At 33.1% G+C, this 22,929-nt stretch overlaps 1 protein-coding gene across 1 annotated transcript in view; it reads left to right on the top strand.

The window, feature by feature from the left end:
- Positions 1 to 2,789: 2,789 nt before the first annotated feature.
- The window catches only part of LOC127065624 (venom dipeptidyl peptidase 4), a 269,779-nt gene continuing 249,639 nt past the window's right edge, over positions 2,790 to 22,929 (top strand). Inside the window, exon 1 of the mRNA XM_050998217.1 lies at positions 2,790 to 3,382. Coding sequence (XP_050854174.1) covers positions 3,179 to 3,382 — 204 coding nt within the window. The 5' untranslated portion in view covers positions 2,790 to 3,178. The remainder of the gene's footprint in view (positions 3,383 to 22,929) is intronic.

Raw genomic sequence — 22,929 nt, 5'->3', positions numbered from 1 at the left:
ACTTGTATAGTAGATACAAACCTAATCTATTTCTTGATCGTTCATCATCTTCGTCGTCGTTGTCGTCGTTGTCGTTGTCGTCGTTGTCGTCGTCATTGTCGAAAATAACGAGCGTCGTTATCTTTACAATTCTTGTGATTTTCTCTTTTTCTCTCTTTTTTCTTGAGTGAGAAACAATTTCGTGGCTCAATCGAAACTGTACAAACCAAAATGCATAATTGCATTTTATTCGTTTGTTTAATGTTTACAATGTTTAACGTCCGCAACAAATTATAGGGGAAGTCGAATTAAAATTCTTTTTCTTTCGTTTATTCATTTTTGCAATTTTTTTCCCGGATTTAATTATTTCAGAAGAAATATGCTATGATCCTTATTATTATTCTTTGGCTCTTATTCTTTACGTTTTGTAGGTGATACTTTTGAGAAAATGCATATAACATAAATTAAAAAATGTTTAGTTGATGAAATCAACGTAAGTTATAGCAAATGATGAAATCAAAGTATATCGACTTAACCGATTGCGAGACAAATTGATACATCTATGAAAAATCTTGATACGATTTTTAATAAATATTTTTATTACTTCATATTAGTTGCAATATGATTGTAATTTAGCTATACATTTTTATTTGAATATTTATTCGAATATTCTTATTTGAAATATTTTTAGTTGATTTTAAACGACAGAAAGAACAATAAGAAATTAATTTCAAGTCTGAATAACAATTAAAAATTTTATATAAGAAATATTTTTTCTGCAAGAACAATTACTTTTCCTTCATATGTAAGAATGAAAGAATGATAGAATAATAATTGCCATTGTCGTAATAATAGCGTGTAATAATAGCGTAGATAAACGTACGCAAACAATCAAATTTCAAACGTCTCTAGAATAATAATATGATCGAGATACATATACACGGTGTACATAGATAATTACATTGTATCAACAATTTGTTCATGTCGATCTTCCTTATAGTCACGTTTATTTTACTTTTCTATCTTAAAAATAATACTTCGATCGACTTAATTTGCGATAGATCTTATTAGTCGTGGACTTTGAAAGATACTTATACGTAGGTTATAGCAAATGTATCTATAGAAAAGATAATGAGCGTCATATTCGCGACGAAATGTAATTAGCGTGGAACCGTTCGTGGAATTGAATACTTTCTTCTTTCTATAGAATTTGCTTACCGAGTGTTGCTGATGCTTTTGCTAAAGGCATTGCTGATGGCATTGCTGATGGATGTCGCTACTGATGAATCCAGTCGAGGTCTCTCTTTACCTCACGCGGCACGTATAATAAACCGAGAGAGCTGTGCTTGCCTTGTACCGAATTCGACCTCATTTTTAAACCCCTATTCGGGAATTATAATTCATTTAAATCGATATCTAGGTCAATCTCTTCTTTTTTTTTCTGTCAGTAAAACTCGAAGCTATCATTTGTATTCGTATGTTTGGTTGGGTTGCTTATGTCTGCATGTATCTCTTTCGGAGCTAATTAGATGCTTATCTTCTGGCCATAATTAAGCCAGTGAGAATAGAAGTTACGTATGTACATATGTATGTATGTATGTATGCATATATGCAAACATGTATGTATGCACGTATGTATATATGTACATACGTAGCTAAAGTAGGTTCACTTTAATGTCCCAGGTGTTGTCTCATTAAGTTTGATAATTATTCCAAGATACTACTTGAACTAGTAGTAATCAACTTGGAGTAATCAACTGCTACTAATTATAAATGTAATCTCGCTTTTTACCCTATCATATCGATTGCGTTTTTTTTTTTCGTTTTTTTACAAATTCACGTCTAACGAGATCGGCAGTGCAACATCGAGGAAAACTTATTTATTTACAGTTTCGGAAGATCAGTTAATCAGTTTATGCCTTTGGTATAAATGAAAATATTTTTTAATTTCATCGACGCGATACATTTCGTAAATGCATGATCGATCTTGACAATATCTATCAATTAGAATGCATCCGTTTGTTTATGCATTAGATCGAATTTCTGAAGTATTTCCGCGATGTCGATTAGCATCTCGTTCGATCAATTTTTGTGGATAGATTCTAAAGGATTTGAATACAAAGATTGTATTTTCAAATTGATCTTTTTCTACTTGAATATGAATAATTACTATAATTTGTAATTTTATATCTTTGTATTGTATATACGAATCTTTTTATATACGATCTATAGGTAAATTACAAGAACGCTTATGTTATATATATGATATATGATATATACGAGATAGATAGATAGATAGATAGATAGATAGATAGATAGATAGAGAGAGAGAGAGAGAGAGAGAGAGAGAGAGAGAGAGAGAGAGAGAGAGAGAGAGAGAGAGAAATGTAAAATTTGGTACGCGATTTACACGTTTGAAATGATTTCGAAAAGGATAGAACGATTTTATTAACACGTTTCGTGTCGAGTGGTTTTTGCTCAACATTTAATTTAGGTCTTTGATGTTTTGAATGAATTTAATATCATTAATGATACACATAGCAAAGAACGTGTTAAACTATGTATACGCGTAATACTATATCTGTGGATATTCGAGTTCACATGAAATCGTACGATCGAGAAAATAAATACGATTATAAATACATCTTATTTATCAAATATATTTCTATCAAATATTCGTATAAAAACCATATACCTACTTATATATCTACCTATGTACAATCTTATCTTAATTTTATATGATACATTTATGTGTGTGTGTGTATGTATACAATGTGTATGTATATCAAATTATAGCAATAACGATTACGTAAGTCGATTTATCACTCGGCGATGTAAACAAATTTATTTATTACTGTGATCGTGTGACATTGGCAATACGAAGTAAGGAACACGTTTTCGATGAAATTTATTTGTATTTGTTTCTTATAATCGTTGAAAGTGAAGTGGGGGAGACAAAAACAGAAAGTTCTTCATTTCATAACAACTCTCGTAGGAAATAACTTTTAAGGATCGACGCGTTAAATTGATAACGATTTCAGGTTCGAATATGTTCTTTCTTCGCGAATAGTGCGAAACGATCCGTGTTATTTGATTTTATACCGCAGCATTTCGCGTTGTTAACGCATGCGCAGTTATACGTTTAATTCGGGAAAAAGCTTCGAGAATCGAACTTTTGGTGCTGTCATTATCAAGAGTGATGGCAGTGAGACATTATGCGCGGGAATACGCTATAAGAATAAAAGCTACCGAGAGGAACCATGACGATAACTTAGACGACAGCGATGATTATGGCGAATCGGAGGATCATTATCCATTGATTCGACAAACTACGAAAGATTTAACGATCAGCACGGACATTTATAAAGGAATCAACAACGAAATTCGTCCTTCGTCGAAATTCGTAAGTCTTTTAAAATTTACGTTATTTTATTTTATTTCATTTTATTTTTTTTATTCTATTCTATTCTATTCCATTCTATTCTATTCTATTCTTTATGATCCTTTTTTTAAAAGTTTTTATCTGTAATTTTTATTCTGTTCTTCGTCGAGATTCATAAATCTATTTAAATTTAAATTATTTATATTATATTTTTTTTATCTTTTTTTTTTTTATTGTTTTGTTTTCAATTTTCTTTCTAGAAGAAAAAATGATCGTTCGTGTTTCATTCCATGACCTATGTGTCTCTCTCTCTCTCTCTCACTCTCTCTCTCTCTTTCTCTCTTTCTCTCTCTCTCTCTCTCTCTCTCTCTCTCTCTCTCTATCTTTCTTTCTTCAATGTCGTACACGTACGCTGTACGCGCGTTGCATCGAGTAAATGTTCTCTTCACGCACACTTTTCAAGTCGAAGTTTTTTCTCTGGTCTTCTGTTCTTTTTGATTTTTCTTCTTTTTCATTTTTCCTTTTTTTTTTTTTCGTCCGTTCTTTTGGCGTCCACAACGAGATCGTCGATTGGTAGAAGGTGATAACCGTACGTTTGCCCGCCTCTCCGACCATATCGTAGTATACAATAGCGAGTAGAAAGGTTATAGGGATGTTATTTCGGAGGTTACTCCGAAATCTCGACGCGGGCGGTATTTCAATTTGTCGACGATTGTCGATCGTTTCGAGAGAGTAACGTTACTTGTTCGGTGGAAAGGGAGAGGGTGAGAAGAGAGGGAGAGGAAGGGTAGAAACGAGAATATGTTTCCGTCCAGAAAAAGAGAGATGAAGTTGATGAAGTTCTCGATTTATACATCGAGACTCGTCATATGCATTAATTAATCGAGCATATATCTATATATATGCAGTATATACATACATACATACACATACACACACACATATATATATCTACATATACGATGTACAATTTTACATATGCAAAACAATTTAAAGCTTTTTGCGTAATCGTTCGTTTTAACGCAAGGATCGTAACGTATAAAATATTCTTAATATATTTATCGATTAAAGTATAATCATTATTTTTGAATACTATATTTTTTTCTGATTTGGCCGTTTATCACGGTAACATATCCATTCGAAAATGTTGATATCAGACGTTTATACATTCGTAATAGTCATTACGATATTATACAATAAAACACTTAATTTTTATTATCGAAAAAGCGACAGATTTGTGGTTTAGGGTATCATTTGAATGTTCTGACGCGCGAAAGCACATCGGAACAAATAAATTTTACTGACCATTATTCGTTCGGCATCCGCATTCGGTCACGTAGTTCTCCGCAAAATGCACAAAGCAATGGATATAAATCAGTCGTTACCTACAGAAGTGTTATTCTTCCGTTTTTAATGAATATAGAACGTTGTGACAAAAATCAATGTACCATACGCGCGAAATTTATTGATTTAAGAATCGTTCGTAAGCAATGTCAAAAATCATATAATAACTACTTTATCTATGATATTTCGGAACTTGAGAAAATAATCTAATAGAATAATACTATTAGGAATATTAACGGAAACGAATAAAAAAGGATTTTTCTCTTATAAAATTCGTTCGCTTCGAAAAGTTGAAATTGAAAATATGGAAGTATTGAAAGTTGATGATTTTTTTTTTTTTACTTTTTTCTTTTTTATTTCTTTTTTGGTTTTAAATTCCATCCGGTAATAAACGTTCAAACGGTAGCTATCGATTTCAAAATAAAAAAGATAGGAATAACAAAAATTTTTGTTTCTTTCAGAAATCAATTTTCTAATATTTTGAAATAATCAGAGAGAGAGAGAGAGAGAGAGAGAGAGAGAGAGAGAGAGAGAGAGAGAGAGAGAGAGAGAGAGAGAGAGAGAGAGATCTGTACGGGTTTTGTTCTTCAGCTATTGTGATATCGTCAATTTGACTTACTCCCCAGTATTATTATTCGAATGAGAAGCATATGAGCGAGTTACAATATTCGATATCGGTAGCTTCGAGCGATCGAGATCGAACCGAACGACCTCGTTAAACCTTCACACATGTAAAGAGGTTGTTGAAATATCTCAACAATGTGTGGCAAGGGAAAATTCAAGTCACTTTGAAACTACGAGGGAGGACAGACTGTTCCTATCTTCCTCCTTAAGAAGGACTCACAATGATAAAGATGTTCGTCCTTGTAGACCACTCTACTCGTGAGAATTCGAGATTATTAGTACCATTACTACGGTTCTTATCCTTGCTCGAAAGAACGTCCTTTCGCACGTTTTATTGATTTTTGCAGAATTGATACGGGTTTTTGTTTTTTAGAAAGCTAGTGACATTGTTTTACAAATGTAACTCATACGTGATATATGCATATGCATATATATATATCGTTTCACAGTATAAGTAAATTTTTTTTTTTTGAATATCCCCCGAGATAACATCCCGAGGTGAGATCCTGCGATTCGTCCATTATAATTGCATCCTAGTGACGATAGTTCCTGAAGCAACCGTTATCATTTTAATTTTTGCAATGAATGCGAAATGAATCTCTCTGTATTAGACACAGGAAACATTTTTTATGATTCCCCAGTAGGCCATGAAAGTTGGGAGTAGCCTATAAAAGTTAAAAATGTAATCTCTGTATTTTAGTTGGAACTCTTTCGAAAATATTATCGTATTCGTCGCTTTTCTAAGTTTGTGATCAAAGTTTTTATCGGTGTTGAATATTTTTTGATATCGTCAAATTGGCCATCGAAAAGGAATGTTGTTTCTAGAAATGATGTATGATACTGGATACTCGACAAGTTCGATTGAATTTTTCAATTGATCTAGGAGATCGATTTTTCTAAAAGATTTCTCGTATCGCGAAATTGTATATATTCATGAAAATATTTCGCGTGTCTTCTTACGATACGACACCTTCTACTTTTCTACTCTGACCGGTAAGCCGCTTGCTAAAACTTGCGTGGCCAAGAAACGTAAGAGGCTCGAGGGATCTATAAATTCAGGATCTCGTCGTCGTCGTATCCATCTCGTTCTAAGAGTCACACGTCGTTTCCAACTTTGGCTATGTTTTCTCCATCCATTACGATCCTCGATCTTTGCCGGTTTTAAAGCCGTTCCGATTTTAAAGCCTTCGGTTCTTATTTTCGTCTACTTGTTGCTCGTAGTTGTTGATACTTATCGATCTCTACGACTAGTCGACTAGTCGTTAAAATATTAGAAAATGATTTTTGTCAGTTAAGCGAATACGACTCTATTTGTCACTTTGTATTATAAGTGTCTTATTCTTTACAAATCACTGATTTGAAGTATCTAATAGGAATTTGTAATATTAGACAAATTGTTTTTCCAATACGTATTTTTAAATGTCGACCTTATCTTCGTTTCATTAAATTCTTGATGTAAGAGAGACTTTCGTTTTTTTTCTTTCTTTCTTTCTTTCTTTTTTTTTTTTAATGACTTTTGATAAATTGATAAACATGTTTTTAATTATATCTCATATTTAACAATGTCTTTTCGTTTTCTTTGCTGAGTATGACCATGGAAATGATCTTTCATCGTCATTTAATTACGTTGAATATAATTCAACTTGTACCATTTAACACTGGATTCAAGCATATCTCGGAAACCATGGTAATTTATTAGAAGACGAGACACGTATGTATTCATCGTACAATCTCTGCCACGATAGCAGAGAAAATAAATGTGACATTTTCCTTTGCGTTTACATATCCTACAGGTAACGGTAATACGTCAGTCGTTCTTTATTTCTTATTAACAAATAAATATCGGAGTTGTTTGCATTGCTTGAAAAAAAGTAATTTTTCACGCAGCCCTTTCGATCTTGAATTTACCAAAAGCTCTATGTTTCCTTTCGATATTATATTGTACAAATCGTTGAAACAGTAATGATTATATCGCAAAATTCGAACGATAATTTATACGATCTTAATAATCAGAAAAATCGATTACGAACGATCAATTCATCCTAATCATCCTAAAAATACTATGAACAAATAATTAAAATCTTAAAATCATTTTAACAGTTTTCAGTAACTATCGTGATTACTTTATACAGTAAAGCAAACACGAAATATCGCATCAAAGTTTCGACTCGCGTCGTCGATGTTCGTTAAGTAAATAGATTGGCCGTTGCAATTAGAATATTCAAAAAGCGAGTAGAGGTGATACGCGCGATGAGAGAGGAGTCGAAGAGATATGCACTTATTCTAGATTTAACGAGGTTTCATAACTTGAATTTCCATCATACACGGTTACGTAAACACGGCAGCTTGCACTTTCGTTAAAATAGAGGCCTCCGGTATGTTTGCACGTGCGGAGTCAGCTTGTAGAATCAACGAAGCATCTCATTAGTGTGAGGTATGGTCTGCAAGGATGTGGTTGGAGTTATCCAGTTGGAGAGTAATGTAGCTCTGTCCCTCGTCTTGGCCATGGAACGTGGAATCTACGATCTTGGAATCGCTCGACGAGAATCGATCTAGTTTCTCTCTCTCTCTCTCTCTCTCTCTCTCTCTCTCTCTCTCTCTCTGTCTGTCTCTGTCTCTGTCTGTCTATCTTTCTCTATTTCTATCTCTATCTTTATCTCTATTTCTTTCCCTTTCTCTCGTACTCTCACCTTTATCACCTTTCGACTCTTAACTATTTTTCATTCCTCAACAAGTCGTTCCTTATAACATCGTTGTAGATTATATTACCTTACAGATATCTCCATCGAAAACAATTTTTTTGATTCACACAAATTACATTTCTCCGGGTGAAATATTACTGTCATTTAATAATAAGAAAATAATCATTTTTACTTATGGAAGATGGAATATTTATTATCGAATATTTATTGTGTTAAGAATTTAAGCCTTGAGATTATTTCATGTAACGTTATTCTAACTTACGTTGGTCTGGGCTTCTATTTTAACGTGAAAGCTGGAACTTACTAGAAGAGAAGGAATAGAGAGAGAGAAAGAGAGAATACCTATCAGTAATAATTCATTGCGTTGTAGCATTATTAAGAGTCTTTGTCTTATTTACGTTGCTTTAAGGTACGACGTTGTGTCGAAGATGGTCCGTTCTCCGTGTTGCCATTGCCTCGACCATCCTAGGAAATTATTAATATGCGAAGGGGGAGGATAATTCAAATTTATGGTACTGCACCAATAACAGTGTTCTTGAATTATTACGTGACCGTACAACAGAAAGAGAGACAAATAGAGATAGGGAGACCAATGCAGAAAGGGAGAGTAACATTGTAATGGCAATACAAGTTCGTGTGCACGTGTGTCTATATATATATATATATATATATATATATATATATATATATATATAGTTAATGTTCGTCTTTGTTAACTTAGCAACTGAAATCTTTTTTTCTCTTAAAAAGATTGTATTTTTACTAAAATTTTATTATTTTAAATCAGTTTTAACAATAATTTTGTTATAAATTTCCATTCTCTCAGACGTCTTATAGCGATCAAATAATCATTATTGAATTTCAGTTACTGTCTATTGTTTCTATTCACGTTCTCTGTCAATTTCACTGGTACTATCATCTTCCGCCTATCATTTCTGTATTTCACGTTATTGTTTCTGGTTTGGATCTTCTCGTAGAATTAATTTGAACAAGTCCATCATTCTCGTCGAATTTAATGATCAGCCATGGCAATGCGAGTGTTTTGAAATTTTCTATATATTTCAATAGGGAAATTAATATGAAAATTTAATTGCTAAACGAACAAATCTTGTTGAATTAAACAGAAGTTTGAAATATTATGATTACGCGTACGATAACACGAAATGCATTAGTTAACGAAGATGGTTCTACCGCATCTTTTTGTTTCTTTAATCTTAACTAATGGTAAAGCATATCTAAGTGAAAGAAATGTATGCACATCTATAAACACTCACACACACATATATATACATGTACATACACTTATATATGTTTAGATAAATCTCGCTTGATCTAATGCTCTGCGTAAATGTCTGATACGCGTCAGACTGTTTCCCTTGTAAGCACGCCCGTAAACACGCTCAGCTGATCTCTCACAGTTGAAGTTTTTGCAGGTAGGTACATACGTAGGTACTTTAGTTCTCCTAGACCGCACTTAAATCAAATGTCTGATCCATATCCAAGTCGACCTTTTTCATTGTTGATTGTAACAGACGCAAGTTATTAATCGTGCTGTTCAACTTTGTTCGTTGCCAGTTCGAAATTACAAACCGGATCTTTCTTTTAAAAAGGAAGAAGGAAAAAAGAAAGTAGAACTTGAAAAAAAAAGAACAATATTCGTTCGTCTTTCAGATATCAATTTTAAAAAAGATAAATTGAATTAAAAAAAAAAGAAAAAAATAATAAAACATGAACAAAAAACGAAAAGAGATGGAGAAAAACAAGTTGGAAAGTATGAAAGTAAAAGTCGAAACATTTCGGATATCTTTTTTTATTTGTCTTCTTTATCTTTTTTTTTTTTGTTATAGTATATATCAATATGTATAACATAACATAAGAGTATAGACATGGGACGAACGAATTATCGATCGTAAGCTTAAACTCTTTTACGCAATACTTGACACCATGCCAATTCCTGCGGTACCTATACACGATACTTGTTATTGTTGCCAGTACCCCGTTTCTATCCCTTCCCCTTCACCATAGGAGTGTTCTATAATCCAACGTATAAATTATTACCAGATTCCGAGTTCAGTGTCCATGGCAATGGTAATGCCAATGTCGACCGAGGTCGTCGCTATCGTATACTCGTATATGTCTAGCTAAACCCTTTGGAAACGATCCAAATGTACATACGAACGGACTATCGAGGATAAACCTTCGATTTTGACGTTAGCCATGTTGCTATAGATGATTTTTCCCATCAACTGGCAAAATTTCACTTTTACCAAAATGTGTTCTCCAAAAGCCATCAGCAAGATAGTAGGATTTATGGAGATAATCTTTTTTTCTGTTTTCTTTTTTTCCCGTTTCGTTTCGTTTTGTATCGTCCTCTTTTCTTTTTATTTATTCATTTATTTATTTTTTAATTTCTTTCTTTTTAACAAAAAGAAAGTTATTTCACAGTAAGAGATCTTAGAAATATTTTTACGTTTCGTTATCGTAGGTTTATCGTAAATAGGTAGGTTAAGCGTTCTATTTGAAACGAGCTATAAATCAAGGCAGATAGATTCATTCTCGTTTGTATATCCTTACGTCATTCCGTGGCACGCATCGAATGGGATATCATCTATCATCGGTGTCACTAATAGGTACTTTACTTCTTCATGGTTTTGTTACGTTACGGACGACGACGAGTAATATTATAGAATAAAGGAGGATATGCTATTTATCAGTAATGTTATACAGTTCAAGATATGGAAACGGTTATGTATTGTTTCGAGTTGACATAATTATTTCTGAAAGGTTCTGCAAGTTCAGATTGGAAAGAAGTAGAAAGAAAGCTTTGAAGGCTTTATCGTACCTATAATATTATGGTAAAATATTATTTTAATCTAATTTGAATAAGGTCTCTGGATTAAAGGAATTTTTAACTTTAACAGACATAGATACAGGGTGTCTCGTTCGAAGTTTCTCACGAAATTATTTCCCAAATTATAGATCGTATAAAAAAAAATATTTCATTTTAAAAGAGTGAGAGGTAGAAAGGGGTATCTTATAGTAGTAACAAAGCTTCCTTTCATTCAAGGTGACTTTTGTTCTTTTATTCGACCTCGAATCACCTTGAAAGATCAAAGTATTATAGTCAATGAATTCGTCTTGGAATGGGCTACGCGCCTTCCTGAATAAAAACGTACAGTTTCGTGTAAAGAAACAAAGATCACCTTGAAAATCTCAAAGGCATGTCCATTTAGAGAAGATTTCTGATCGTCCTAAGATTCTTTCCCTTCTCAAAAGAGGATAAGTTTTATTCGAAACATTTTTTGAATACAAGGTATAGTTTGAGAAATAATTGCGTGTAGATAAGTAACTTGAAATGATACACTGTGCATATATAGGTAAGATACATTTGTACTATAGTTACGCGTGTTATTACATATAATATTACATTGTTATGCAGTTCGCATTTCTTTATCCCATTTTTCATGAGTGTCGAGTATCGTTGAGTTTCCTCCCGGAAGTCTTTTACGAAGTCGATAGAAATATTCCCTGTGATTCCCCTTGTGATTTCGATATTCAGGCAGATTAGAGGGGAAAAAAGGGGGTTGATGCCGACGACGACGATGCGTTGTCGAAGGTATCGTTGAAATCTAAATTTACGGTGATCATCGACTACTCGTCAAGGGAATCCCTTTAGGTTTATTCCCTCTAGGGCCGTGGTACAAGGCATCGCAAAAGGAACGAATTTCTACTTGAATCGGACTGACTGATTCTGATACGTTAGTTCGTCGTACGTCACGACTGGTCTTAGAGAATATTTTATTCATTTGTCGCGAGTTGAGATCCGTTCGAAATTGTTCTCGATATTCGCGAAATATTTGTTGATTCGATTTCTTATCTCTTTGGAAAGAGGGACTTTCGGACCGGTATCTATCGAACGATCGTGGTCGCTATATACGTTTTCTTTTTCTTTTTCCTCTTTTCTTTCTTTTTTTTCTTCTTATGAAGAGTAGCGAAACGTACACTATTTTCTAGGGTTACCAAAAGCTAAAGTAGTTGGTGCATTATTCAAAAGTGTTTTAGCTTCAAATCCGCTTTATCGATCTGGCGAAAGGAGATAAACTTCAAACGAAGGAAACCTAAGTGATTTTTATAAAGACAACATTTTCATTTTACTTTACTTATCCGTTTGGGGGGAAAAAATCGTTCTATATTCCTTAAAAAAAAAAAAAAAGAAAGAAAAAAGAAAAAAGAAAAAGAATTTTCAACGTCCAATGAAATACTTTTTATTCCAGGTTTCTCTATCTTTCTCTTTCTCTCTAACTCGCGAACCTCTAACGCTAATACCAATTCTCCTCATTAAATTGTAATTTTCTTTCGCGATAGCATAAGTTTATTAGATACTTTAGATCGCGTATGAAACAATTGAAACGATTATGTTCATCGTGCATGGTGCACAAATTCGATCAAGTTAATTCGAGGATGGTTGCATTGGAACTTTTATCGTTTGAAAGCTCATCGCGTATCTGCGATCACTGTTAATTACATTACGTACGAACTTGAGAATCCATTTTAACAGGTAATCTGTTCGAAAGATTCGTTTTCAATCGACCGATAGGAAAGATTTTATTTAAACACGATTCGTGTCGTTTCTAAAAACTCGTCGAAACTCTTTTTAAATAATCAAATTTTTGAGGTACATGTAGATAAGATTTTCAATAAAGTAAATGATCGATTTAATTTTTTACTCAATTACAAGTTCTCTCTTGTAAAATGTTGAAAAAGTAATTACCTATTTACGTGGTTAATAAATATATTTCCTGCTTACGTAAAATCGCATCTTAATGTTTGGAAGAAGGACTTTGTAGTTTGCATTATGGACCAGTTTCATCCATCACTCTGTCCTTTACGCTTTGACACACTCCTACGTCTCATTATTTTTAATGAGGTACGTTTGTAGGAAACCGTACCGTCTAAAGAATTCTCTCCCTTTTCCTCGTTTTCTTTTTTTCTCTTTTTCTATCTCACAGTTTCTTCCCTCCCTCTTACATCCTTCCCTCCCCATTTCCTAAGATTTTTCAACATTACGATCGTTCCAAATTTATTTATTTTTTCTTTTTCTTTTTTCCTCTCCCTCTCCCTTTTCCTTTTCTTTTTCTTTTCTTCCATATCTCATAAATGCAAGTAAAAACTAAAATATCGCTGATTAAAAACGAACTATTAATATATTCGAAATGACAATTTATTGGATCACGTTTCGTTTTCGATAATAATCTCACAAACCACGAATAGAAAGCCAGATGAAATTCTATATGCTTTATTATCGACGTGATCGTAGAACAGTAACAACGTTGAAATTCTCTTCTATATTTCTCCTTCAAGAAGTGACGGACAATATCGGAATGATTACTTTGTCGTATTGCAAGGTGTCACGAAAATATTTTGATTTAATGGAGGAGGAGAGAGAGAGAGAGAGAGAGAGAGAGAGAGAGAGAGAGAGAGAGAGAGAGAGAGAGAGAGAGAGAGAGAGAGAGAGAGAGAGAGAGAGAGAGAGAGAGAGAGAGAGAGAGAGAGAGAGAGAGAGAGAGATAGATAGATAGATAGATAGATAGATAGATAGATAGATAGGTAGATAGAGATAGGAATCATTCGAAATAATTGGAACGATAATTAATAGGAAAGATAATTAATTTTCTCTCTCTCTTTCTCTTTTCTCATCCGTAAAACTTTGATAATAAATTTGAATATATTCGAATATACATTCATTCCTATCTTCTTTATAAATATCTCTGCTTATTTAGATATTAGAAAGAGAGAAGATTTAGAAAAAAGATAATTTATATGGTGAAATTTATTGTGTATAATTTAAATATCGAGGTGTCGAAAGTTTCGTTTTTTATATTCCTTGCACTTTCCTCTTTTTTCCGGGATTTATCAAAAAAACATTTACAACCCTCGGAAGTCTCGTAAATCGTAAGACAAAGAAAAGAGACAGAGACAGAGACAGAGATAGAGACAGAGACAGAGACAGAGACAGAGACAGAGACAGAGACAGAGACAGAGAGAGAGAGAGAGGGAGAGAGAGAGAGAGAGAGAGAGAGAGAGAGAGAGAGAGAGAGAGAGAGAGAGAGAGGGAAAGACAAAAATAGAAAAAAGTAAGTCGATATAAGGATTCTCGAAAAGTTTTCACCTTCGTATCGGTCCCTTTTCCTACCGACTGGCATTCTTTACATACTACGACGATCTTAACGAAAGTTTTCTCGTAAAACGTACCTCATTTCCTTCATTTCGAAGATTCTTATGTCGTGTGATTATGTGGACCAATTCGAATACATTTTATATATACGTTGTGTGTGTGTGTACATACATACACGTGCACACATACTTATATATATATATATATATATATATATATATATATATATATATATATATATATATACACTCACATATATATATATATACACATACATATATACATACATGTATATATAATATATATATATACGCATGAAACTTTAAATAAAAATTGCGAGAGACTCACGAAGAAATTACAAAGTACTTTTAGTATGCGAGATATGGTTACGAAACTCTGTGCAATCTAACTACACATTGCGAATTTATTGTAAGAATAAATTCTTCTTTGAATCTGTTCATATTATTTGGCGAAATTACTCGACTTATAGGATTTGTTTAGTATTTCTTTCTTTCGATTCTTTTTTTTCCCCCCATTTTCCACATTCCCTAGTACTTCTTATTTCTATCGTATAACTGTTTATTTTAATACTCGGATATCTTGCATAAGTATACGTAAAAGTATACGTATGTATTTAAGTTTCTGACGTAATTTATTTCTCATTTTCTTTCGGATAATCTTATTATTTCGTTGCGTACTTTTTTCTGTCTTCTTGTTCTTTTTTCTATTTTCTTTTTTTTTTCTAATTTACTTGACACTCAATAATATGTCAAGATGTTTCGTAATTTTTCATGAAACACTTTACGAGATGAATTTGAAAAGACTGACGTCTTTTAATGAGGACGGTCCGTTAATTGAAGTTTGAATTGCATAACGGTGGACGTTGCTTAGCGACAGGAAACTTAATCAATACGAAAAGGAACACTTCATATGATAATATCATTTCGTAAATGTAAATACACATTTGCATATTTTATGTGTAATACATGTGCATATACTTGCTTATGATTATCGTATCTACTTGTTGTTTTACATAGATTATATCTTAATATCGAACGTACGTAAATTACAACTCTGAAAATTATGTTAAAAAATTAAAAGGGAAAGAGACGAATGGAAGGAATAGAAAAAATAATAATTTCATGTCCTATGAATTTTTATCGATATTATATTTGATTAATAAACTTTCTAATTTCCTTCAATCGCACGGAATGCTCCCGTTCGAAATTTGAACTCAGAATCACAAGGAGAAATTTAAGAAACCCGCCCTCGTCTTCTACGTTCGTTGGTTCACGATTTTAAAATGAATATATCGTGCAATTTGAAAGGGAGCTAAGGGAATCCCAGTTACTTAAGTGGGTCTCGCGAGTAGTAGACGTATAGAATGAAAAGAGGGGTTGGAGAAAGATTGGTAAGAGAGGTGGTAGACAGTAAGAAGATGAGTACATCAAAGGAAAGAAGGAAGGAGATTCCTGACCGAAGCGAAATTTCACGTTTTCGCAGCTACCTCTCTCTCTCTCTCTCTCTTTCTCTCTTTCTTTTTCTCTCTCTTTCTCTATCTCTCTCTCTTTCTCTCTCTTTCGTTTTCGCTCACGTTTCTTTACACGCTTTAGAGTCAGCGATTTTACGAGATTAGGGGTAGATTGGTGCGATATTGCGAGAACGGGCTTTTATGATGTCTCTCTCTTTCTTTATCTATCTATCTATCTATCTATCTATCTCTTTTTCTCTTTCTTTTGTCTTTTTCTCAAGATTATATTTTATTTTAATAACCATATAAAACGTCCAATCTTTGTTCGTCGTTATAGATCGTTTTTGATGATGATTAAAAATAAAAAAATAAAGAAAAAAGACAGAAAGGGAAAAGAAAGAGGAAAGAGAAAAGAAAATTACGATAGGAACAGTCTTGATTCATCTTTTTTTTTTACTTTTCTTTTTTCTTTTTTCTACCATGGAAATTGTAATTTTTGTTGACTATTTATTGTTTTCGAATGTTCTTTTATTATTCGGATTAAACAATAGAAGATTGATTAAATTTGATTTTCTTCTTTTCTTTCTCTCTTTCTCTTTCTCTCTTCCTATTTTAATTCATATACGCTCGTCAGAAATATCAATTTGTATTTAAATTCACACCTTCTGAGCACGAAAGACGTCTCGATTTTTGTATCCTTTATCCGTGCACGTTTAAATGCATTCTTTGAGGCGATGCTAATTTGCATTTCGGGATATTAAATAGAAAGCGTAAGTTTCAGTAAACATTTACAATCCAAATGTATCCCTGTAAGTTACGACGGTAGAATAAATCTTCGCTCGTGCATAAGCAGTTTTTATTGATTTAACCGATATCCTATCGAATTAACAGGATTTAATAAATGTTTTGAAAAGTATAATAATATATTATAGAGTGTGTCAATATCGTGTAGGTATATATATGATTGACGATGTGCCTTATCGTTCGTTGCGATTTATCTTCAAATTTATTAAATTTAAACTGTCCTCTTTTATATATACATATATATTATTTAATAATATATATACTATATTTTTATTTATATACTCTTATTTATATATACATACATACGTATAGAATTTTATTTTTTCTTATTATTAATACTCTTCCTTTAATTATTTCAAGATTGGTTTACCCTCGTACGGTTAATCCTCGTTGTGCGTGTTTGTATTTTTTTCTTTTCTTTTTGAACAAGATAATAGTCCAATGATAAACACACAATTTTCTTAAATCCTAAACTCTTAGATCCTAAATGATACGCGTGTCAACCGGTCGTAGTTTTGAGAAGAGACCTATGTACATATGTATCTGCGTGTGTGTACTACTATACTTCGATATTCTTAGCACGAACGAAAGCTTATTGCGCACAATTTTATACGAAAGCGTAGAAAACGTGGGAAGCAGACCTTATGGTAGGACCGCTTTTCGTAACTCACATTCCTCTTCTCGAAGGTTGCATCAAACTCTCCTTCTCTCTTTCCATCCCCCCCCCCCCTCTCTCTCTCTCTCTCGGACTGATGTTCTGTTTACATTGGAAGACTTTTTCTTACAAGGGTACATCAGCAGCACGCGCAGCTTCCAAATTTCGCTCGAAGGATTTTCTCTTTTTCCTTCTTGAACCTCGAACTTTTCACTTTTTTTTCTTTTTCTTTTTTTTTTTTCGTTACTTTCTAAGGAAAGTACCTTCTTTGGAAAAAATTTATTCACGATTTTTCTGACGTTCTAACATCAGCTTTTAAGACGCTTTCGTTGAGTAAGTCACGTTGAGAAAAGTAAAGTAACGACTTAAAGTAATGACGTTGTTGTTTGCATTGCGATTATTACGAGAAAACGTGAGAGAAAAACATTTCTGTTTCTTTCTTTTTCCTTTTTTTTCGTTACAAAGATTTTTATGTATGTACGGTGTATGGTGTATGTTTGACGGATTAACATTTTTATTTTGTTTATTGTTAGCTGGCTTTGTTCATATCGTTGAAAAGAAATATTTCGAGATTTGGTGTTAGTCCGACGACAAGTATTTACCCCATCTACTTTGAAACGAAGACCGACGTATTAAATATTCCATGTAAGCATTTTATCTAATGAGTGTTGCAAGTTTTCGCTTGCTTTTCATTCACTTTCTTTTTTCTTCTCTCTCTCTCTCTCTCTCCCTCTCTCTCTCCCCTTCTCTTTGTATCGTCGTTTTCATCCGTTTACTCTTCAAACAAACTCGACTTTTCGTTCGGTGCTTGTACACGGGTAAAAAGGGGGATGTTATCGATCTAAGTGTAGAGTCTGGGAATTGCTTTTAAATGGAAATAATGAAAAATGTTAACATTCGAATAATAAATTAGTTCAACATCTATCTTACATATATCGAAAATATTTCTAACAAATTTCTTAACAAATTCGGTCATTTAACTTTTGCGTTTTTTTAAACTTATCTTTTTCCTTTTTGTTGTTAATTTTTATAGAAAATATTTCTTCGTAAATATTTCGTTTCTTTTTGAATAATTCTTTTTACGTACAAGATGTTACATGGAAGATGTGGGTGTACAAATATAGATATAAAGGAGATGTAAAGGAGAATGTATTATATATTTTGAAATCTTTCTCTCCCCTAGGACTGTCACACAATGGATTATCTAGTATGACAGGTGAGAGTTCCATCACGGAACATTAAGTGTCCACTCTGTCGTGATTTCGGTTTTTATTGTACATTGAATCGTTGACGTTTGACTATTCTCATCGGCATATTTAATAATTCAACTCCCACGTGTCCAGTTGCTGTCAAACGCAATGCGTTTCGCGACGAACGGAGATCGTTATCTAAATGGCTGGCTCATTTAATTAGTAAAACTAACGAGATCGATCGAGTAATCATTATTATTTTCCTTTTTTTTTTTCCTTCCCTCCTTCTGTTAATAATATCGAAAGTTTTAATAAAAATTATTTTCCAGTTCGCTCGTCTTTCACCAGGGAAAGATATAATAATTTGTTTCATGAAACGAAATATCAAATTTATTATTTTTAAGGTATTTATTTGGAATTATCGCGAGATAAACCCTATTGTGAAAACTTTCGCACAAGGATGAATATAAACGTTTTTAAATTAAATATGAAAAATTTTCTATGTTTATCACTCGAAATAACATATTCCGAATGAACGAACATCAATAAAATTGTGTTTTTTTTCTCATTTGTTTCCTTCTCGTTCGTTGTTATTAAAATCAGGTTAAACATGCGTGAAATACGATTTATAGAAAGCAACAGTAAAGTAAATAAAGTATTTAACAAGATAATCAGTCGAGAGAGGTATAAGTTAAATTACGTAGATAATTGAAATTCGTAAATTAAAAAGAACGAACGACTTTTTAATTTTCATTACAAAAATAGATGGATTGAATATAAAGTTAATTATATTTTTTAAATTAAATCCTTTTTTCTTTCTTTCTTTTCGTGTTCCTTTTCCCTTTTTTTATTTTTATTTAACGGTATTTATATAAACTTCAGTTAATATTCTTCCGGTAATTCACTTTTCCACTTGATGAGTTTACCTCCAAGAATAATAAGATCTCTCATCCCGATTCTTTCGTGTCCTTTCATTAAAATATTCAATTAGAATTTCCTCGTTCTCGAGAGAACACTAATTCTTTTAGGTGAATATATAAGAGTACCGTTATAAGAATTATAACTAAATGAAATATATATATATAACAATAGCCAAGATTTATTCATATTGAAACAGAACTATACACGAAATGGATTTCCCTTTCGACAAAACAGTATTTGGGCGGTCAATATTCGTGAAATTGTTCTAAGTAAAAAATGTAAACATACGTACATACATACGCAAATACATTTATACAAACATAACAACGGATAGTGGAAGCATCGTTGCGCACAGCTGTTTGTTTGCGAATCGTCCGCTAATAAACGCCTGGTGTATGGTTACCATAGGATCTTCTCGTATCAGACACTCCCCTTTAATATTGTGTCTGCTCCTGAACGTGCGAGGCATGAATACAAACGTCCATTTTCGTGACATTATCCGGTGCATTGAAAAGAGGCAAGGGAAGGTAAAGAAGAAGAAGAAGAAAAAAAAAGAAAAAAAGGGGGAAAAAATAAAAGAAAAAGAAAAGGAGAACGAAAAAGAAAGAAAAAGAAAGGAAAAGAAATGTAAAGGAAAGAAAAGAAAAAAGATAGAAAGAAAGAAAAAAAGAAAGAAAAGACTTCTTGAAGCACGACGAAACGCGAGAAGAGCAAACAAAGGGTAAGATAAGACTGTGGGTAGGAAGCATATTTTCCGTGCAAGTTATATAACAAAATGGTATTCCTTCTTACCTTTTTTCCTCTTTTTCAAAAATTCCGCGAAGAGCAAGAGTAAGAGAGTGTATACGTATGTATATATGTGTATATATGAGAGACAGAGAGAGAGAGAGAGAGAGAGAGAGAGAGAGCAATATCCCACTTGAAGACATTTTCTTCATTCTCGTGTAGTCACGGTGTAAACCGGTGAAAGATGTTAATAAGGTTGAAACGGAGCCCCTCTCTGAACATCTCGTAGCAGCAGAGCGGTCTCATCGGTGCCGTAAGGGGATGAAGAAAACGAGGTGGGGCGCGCGAATAGCAATCTAGGAGGCGTGCTAGGTGGTAATTCACTATCCTGAGGGCAAAGTCAAGAATTTCACCTAGCACGGACGCTAAGCTGCTGCTGCTGCTGCTACTGCTGCTGCTGCTACTGCTGCTGCTGCTGCTGCTGTTGCTGATGCTAGCATTGCTACTGTTGCTGTTGCTGCTACCGTGGTTGTTGCTGCTGCTACTGCTGCTGCTTTTGCTGCTGCTTTTGCTGCTACTGGTAGTCGTGATGGTGGTGGGGTTGGTAGTGGTGGTGTTGCTGCTTCTGCTTTGCCTTCCCTTTTGACGACGACCTTTTCCCTCGGGCTGTTTGGCTCATTTGCCGCCCGACTTGTGCGCGTGAACCTTTTGACGTATCCTTGCTTGCGTCTTACGACTCTTTTCCACGTCGCCGTGCTCGTTTATTGACTCTACCCTCTCTTTTTTTCTTTCTCTTTTTATCTCTCTCTCTCTCTCTCTCTCTCTCACTCTTCTTCTTCTTCTTCTTTCTCTTCTTCATTCTCTTTCTATTTCCCTTTCCACTTCCTGCTTCTTGCCTTGTTTTAATCAAGCTTCACTTGGCAAACGTCTCTATCACGTTTAGATAGGGATACCTTGGCTGTTGGATAACACCTTAGGGTTCAGAAGGTTTATCAGTTACTTATTCGTCTGTATGACAGTTATAAGACGATCATACTTTTTCTTTTTCTTTTTCTTTTTTTTCTTTTTTGTTTTTTAATTTATCCATACTGATATTATTAGAAAGTTAGAAGTTTCTCGAATTTATTAATATTTTTTTTCTTTCTTTTTTTTTTTTGAGTGGAGGTTTTATATATATATACATACACGCGAGGTTAAAGTTTGATAAAGTTATGAAAAATGTTTAAACGATTTTAAACTAAGATTAAGGTGGACACGTGCGAATCGGAAATTGTTTCTTTCTATTTTTTCGTTTGTTCTTTTTCCTCTCTTTCTCTTCCTTTTTTTTTATCTCGCAAAACATTATCCTTTTCCCTTTATCGTTATTATTACATTTACTGTTTTTTTTACAAGATATTTCGCTGAACGAGGAAAGCTCGAGAGTTAAGATTCGTCAAACTTCAAAGGTGTCGGATACTTTTCGAATTTTTCTTACGGTCATAAAGGGACGGTTCCCATGGAAACCTCTTGCGATAATGCGATCTTACCGTGGCTATTACTTACTGTCTTTTACTTTTTTATTAGCCATTATTTTCTTTTTATACTTCGGCCTCGGATTACGAGAAGTTTATGTCTTGGTAAAAAAGGAAAAAGAAAAAAAAAGGATAGGATTAAGAACGTGTCCTTTATTCCTTTTTTGAAAAAAAAAGAAAAATTTTAAAAATTAAATACATTCAGGTTCATAATCGATCTGAACAAAATTTTTAGATATATAAAGATAAATGAAAAATAAATATTTTGAAATATAATTGCTGGAATGGATTCGTTTTGGCGAGACCAAAGTTTGCTTTCGGATATCCCGAATAAACGATAAAATAGGCTATAATACATGCTTTCTCTTATGTATACAAAATTTCCATGTAAATCGGTTTTTGAAACGACGAGTGATTACATTGATTTTGATGTTTACAATAATCCAGCGGTGACGATTAAATGTAATTTTGAACAAATATAGTATATACTTAGGTATATACAAAGGAACAAACGAACGTTCCTTTTTCTTTCTTTTTTTTTATTCTTTCAAAGATAATAATTAAAATATTTGGAAAAGTAATTTATTTCGATAAAATTTGACAAATCGTTACTTGGAAGGACGAAAAATGTTGCAAAAGTTTCTTTATTTGAAACAACTTCATCTCGATACATTGTCCAACTTTAGATTATTTCAACAGTGATCAATGAGTCCGACGTTAAGAAAATTCAGAATCGTGACAGCGATTTGTCTTCGACTTCGAGAAGCGAATTGTAGATTTTCTCCGTCCGTTCTTTTCCTCTGACACCGAATTTCGTAGTACACAGAGTGTCTCGAAATCAAGGAGAAACAAAGTTTTCGCGTTTCGGGACGACTTTCATTGTATAACTTATTCAATGAAAGCTTGGAAGCACGTTTCAGTTCACGTTCGTAGTGTATGCTATAGAAATTCTCGAAACGCTCGTGTACTGTTGAAATAAATCGAAGTGGCGACATGTGGATTGTAATTAGAGAGAGAAAGAGAGAAAGAGAGAGAGAGAGAGAGAGAGAGAGAGAGAGAGAGAGAGAGAGAGAGAGAGAGAGAGAGAGAGAAAGAGAGAGAGAGTGTCGATCATACTATAATATTAATTCTATTTTTCTTCTATTATGTATAATACTATATATAACATCTTCTATCATGTATAATAATTAATTAACTCGGTGAATATTGAATCGAGAGATTTTACACGAATATATTCATCCAATAATCCTTTACACTTTTTCCTATTTTAAATAATAGATAAAGAAAAATTCATTGTCAGAATTTTCTTATCAAATATTTTACTCTCTTACAAGAAAAACTATATTAAAAAAAAAAAAGAAAAAAAAAACTATATTTTCAATCTTTATAAAATATTACAAGATAAATACTGCGATCTTCTTCTAAACCTATCATCTTATTCCGAT

This window comes from Vespula vulgaris, chromosome 8 (genome assembly GCF_905475345.1).
Source record: "Vespula vulgaris chromosome 8, iyVesVulg1.1, whole genome shotgun sequence".
Classification (NCBI taxonomy): domain Eukaryota; kingdom Metazoa; phylum Arthropoda; class Insecta; order Hymenoptera; family Vespidae; genus Vespula; species Vespula vulgaris.
Note: the sequence above shows the minus strand (reverse complement) of the source record. Positions and strands in the feature narration are given on the sequence as shown.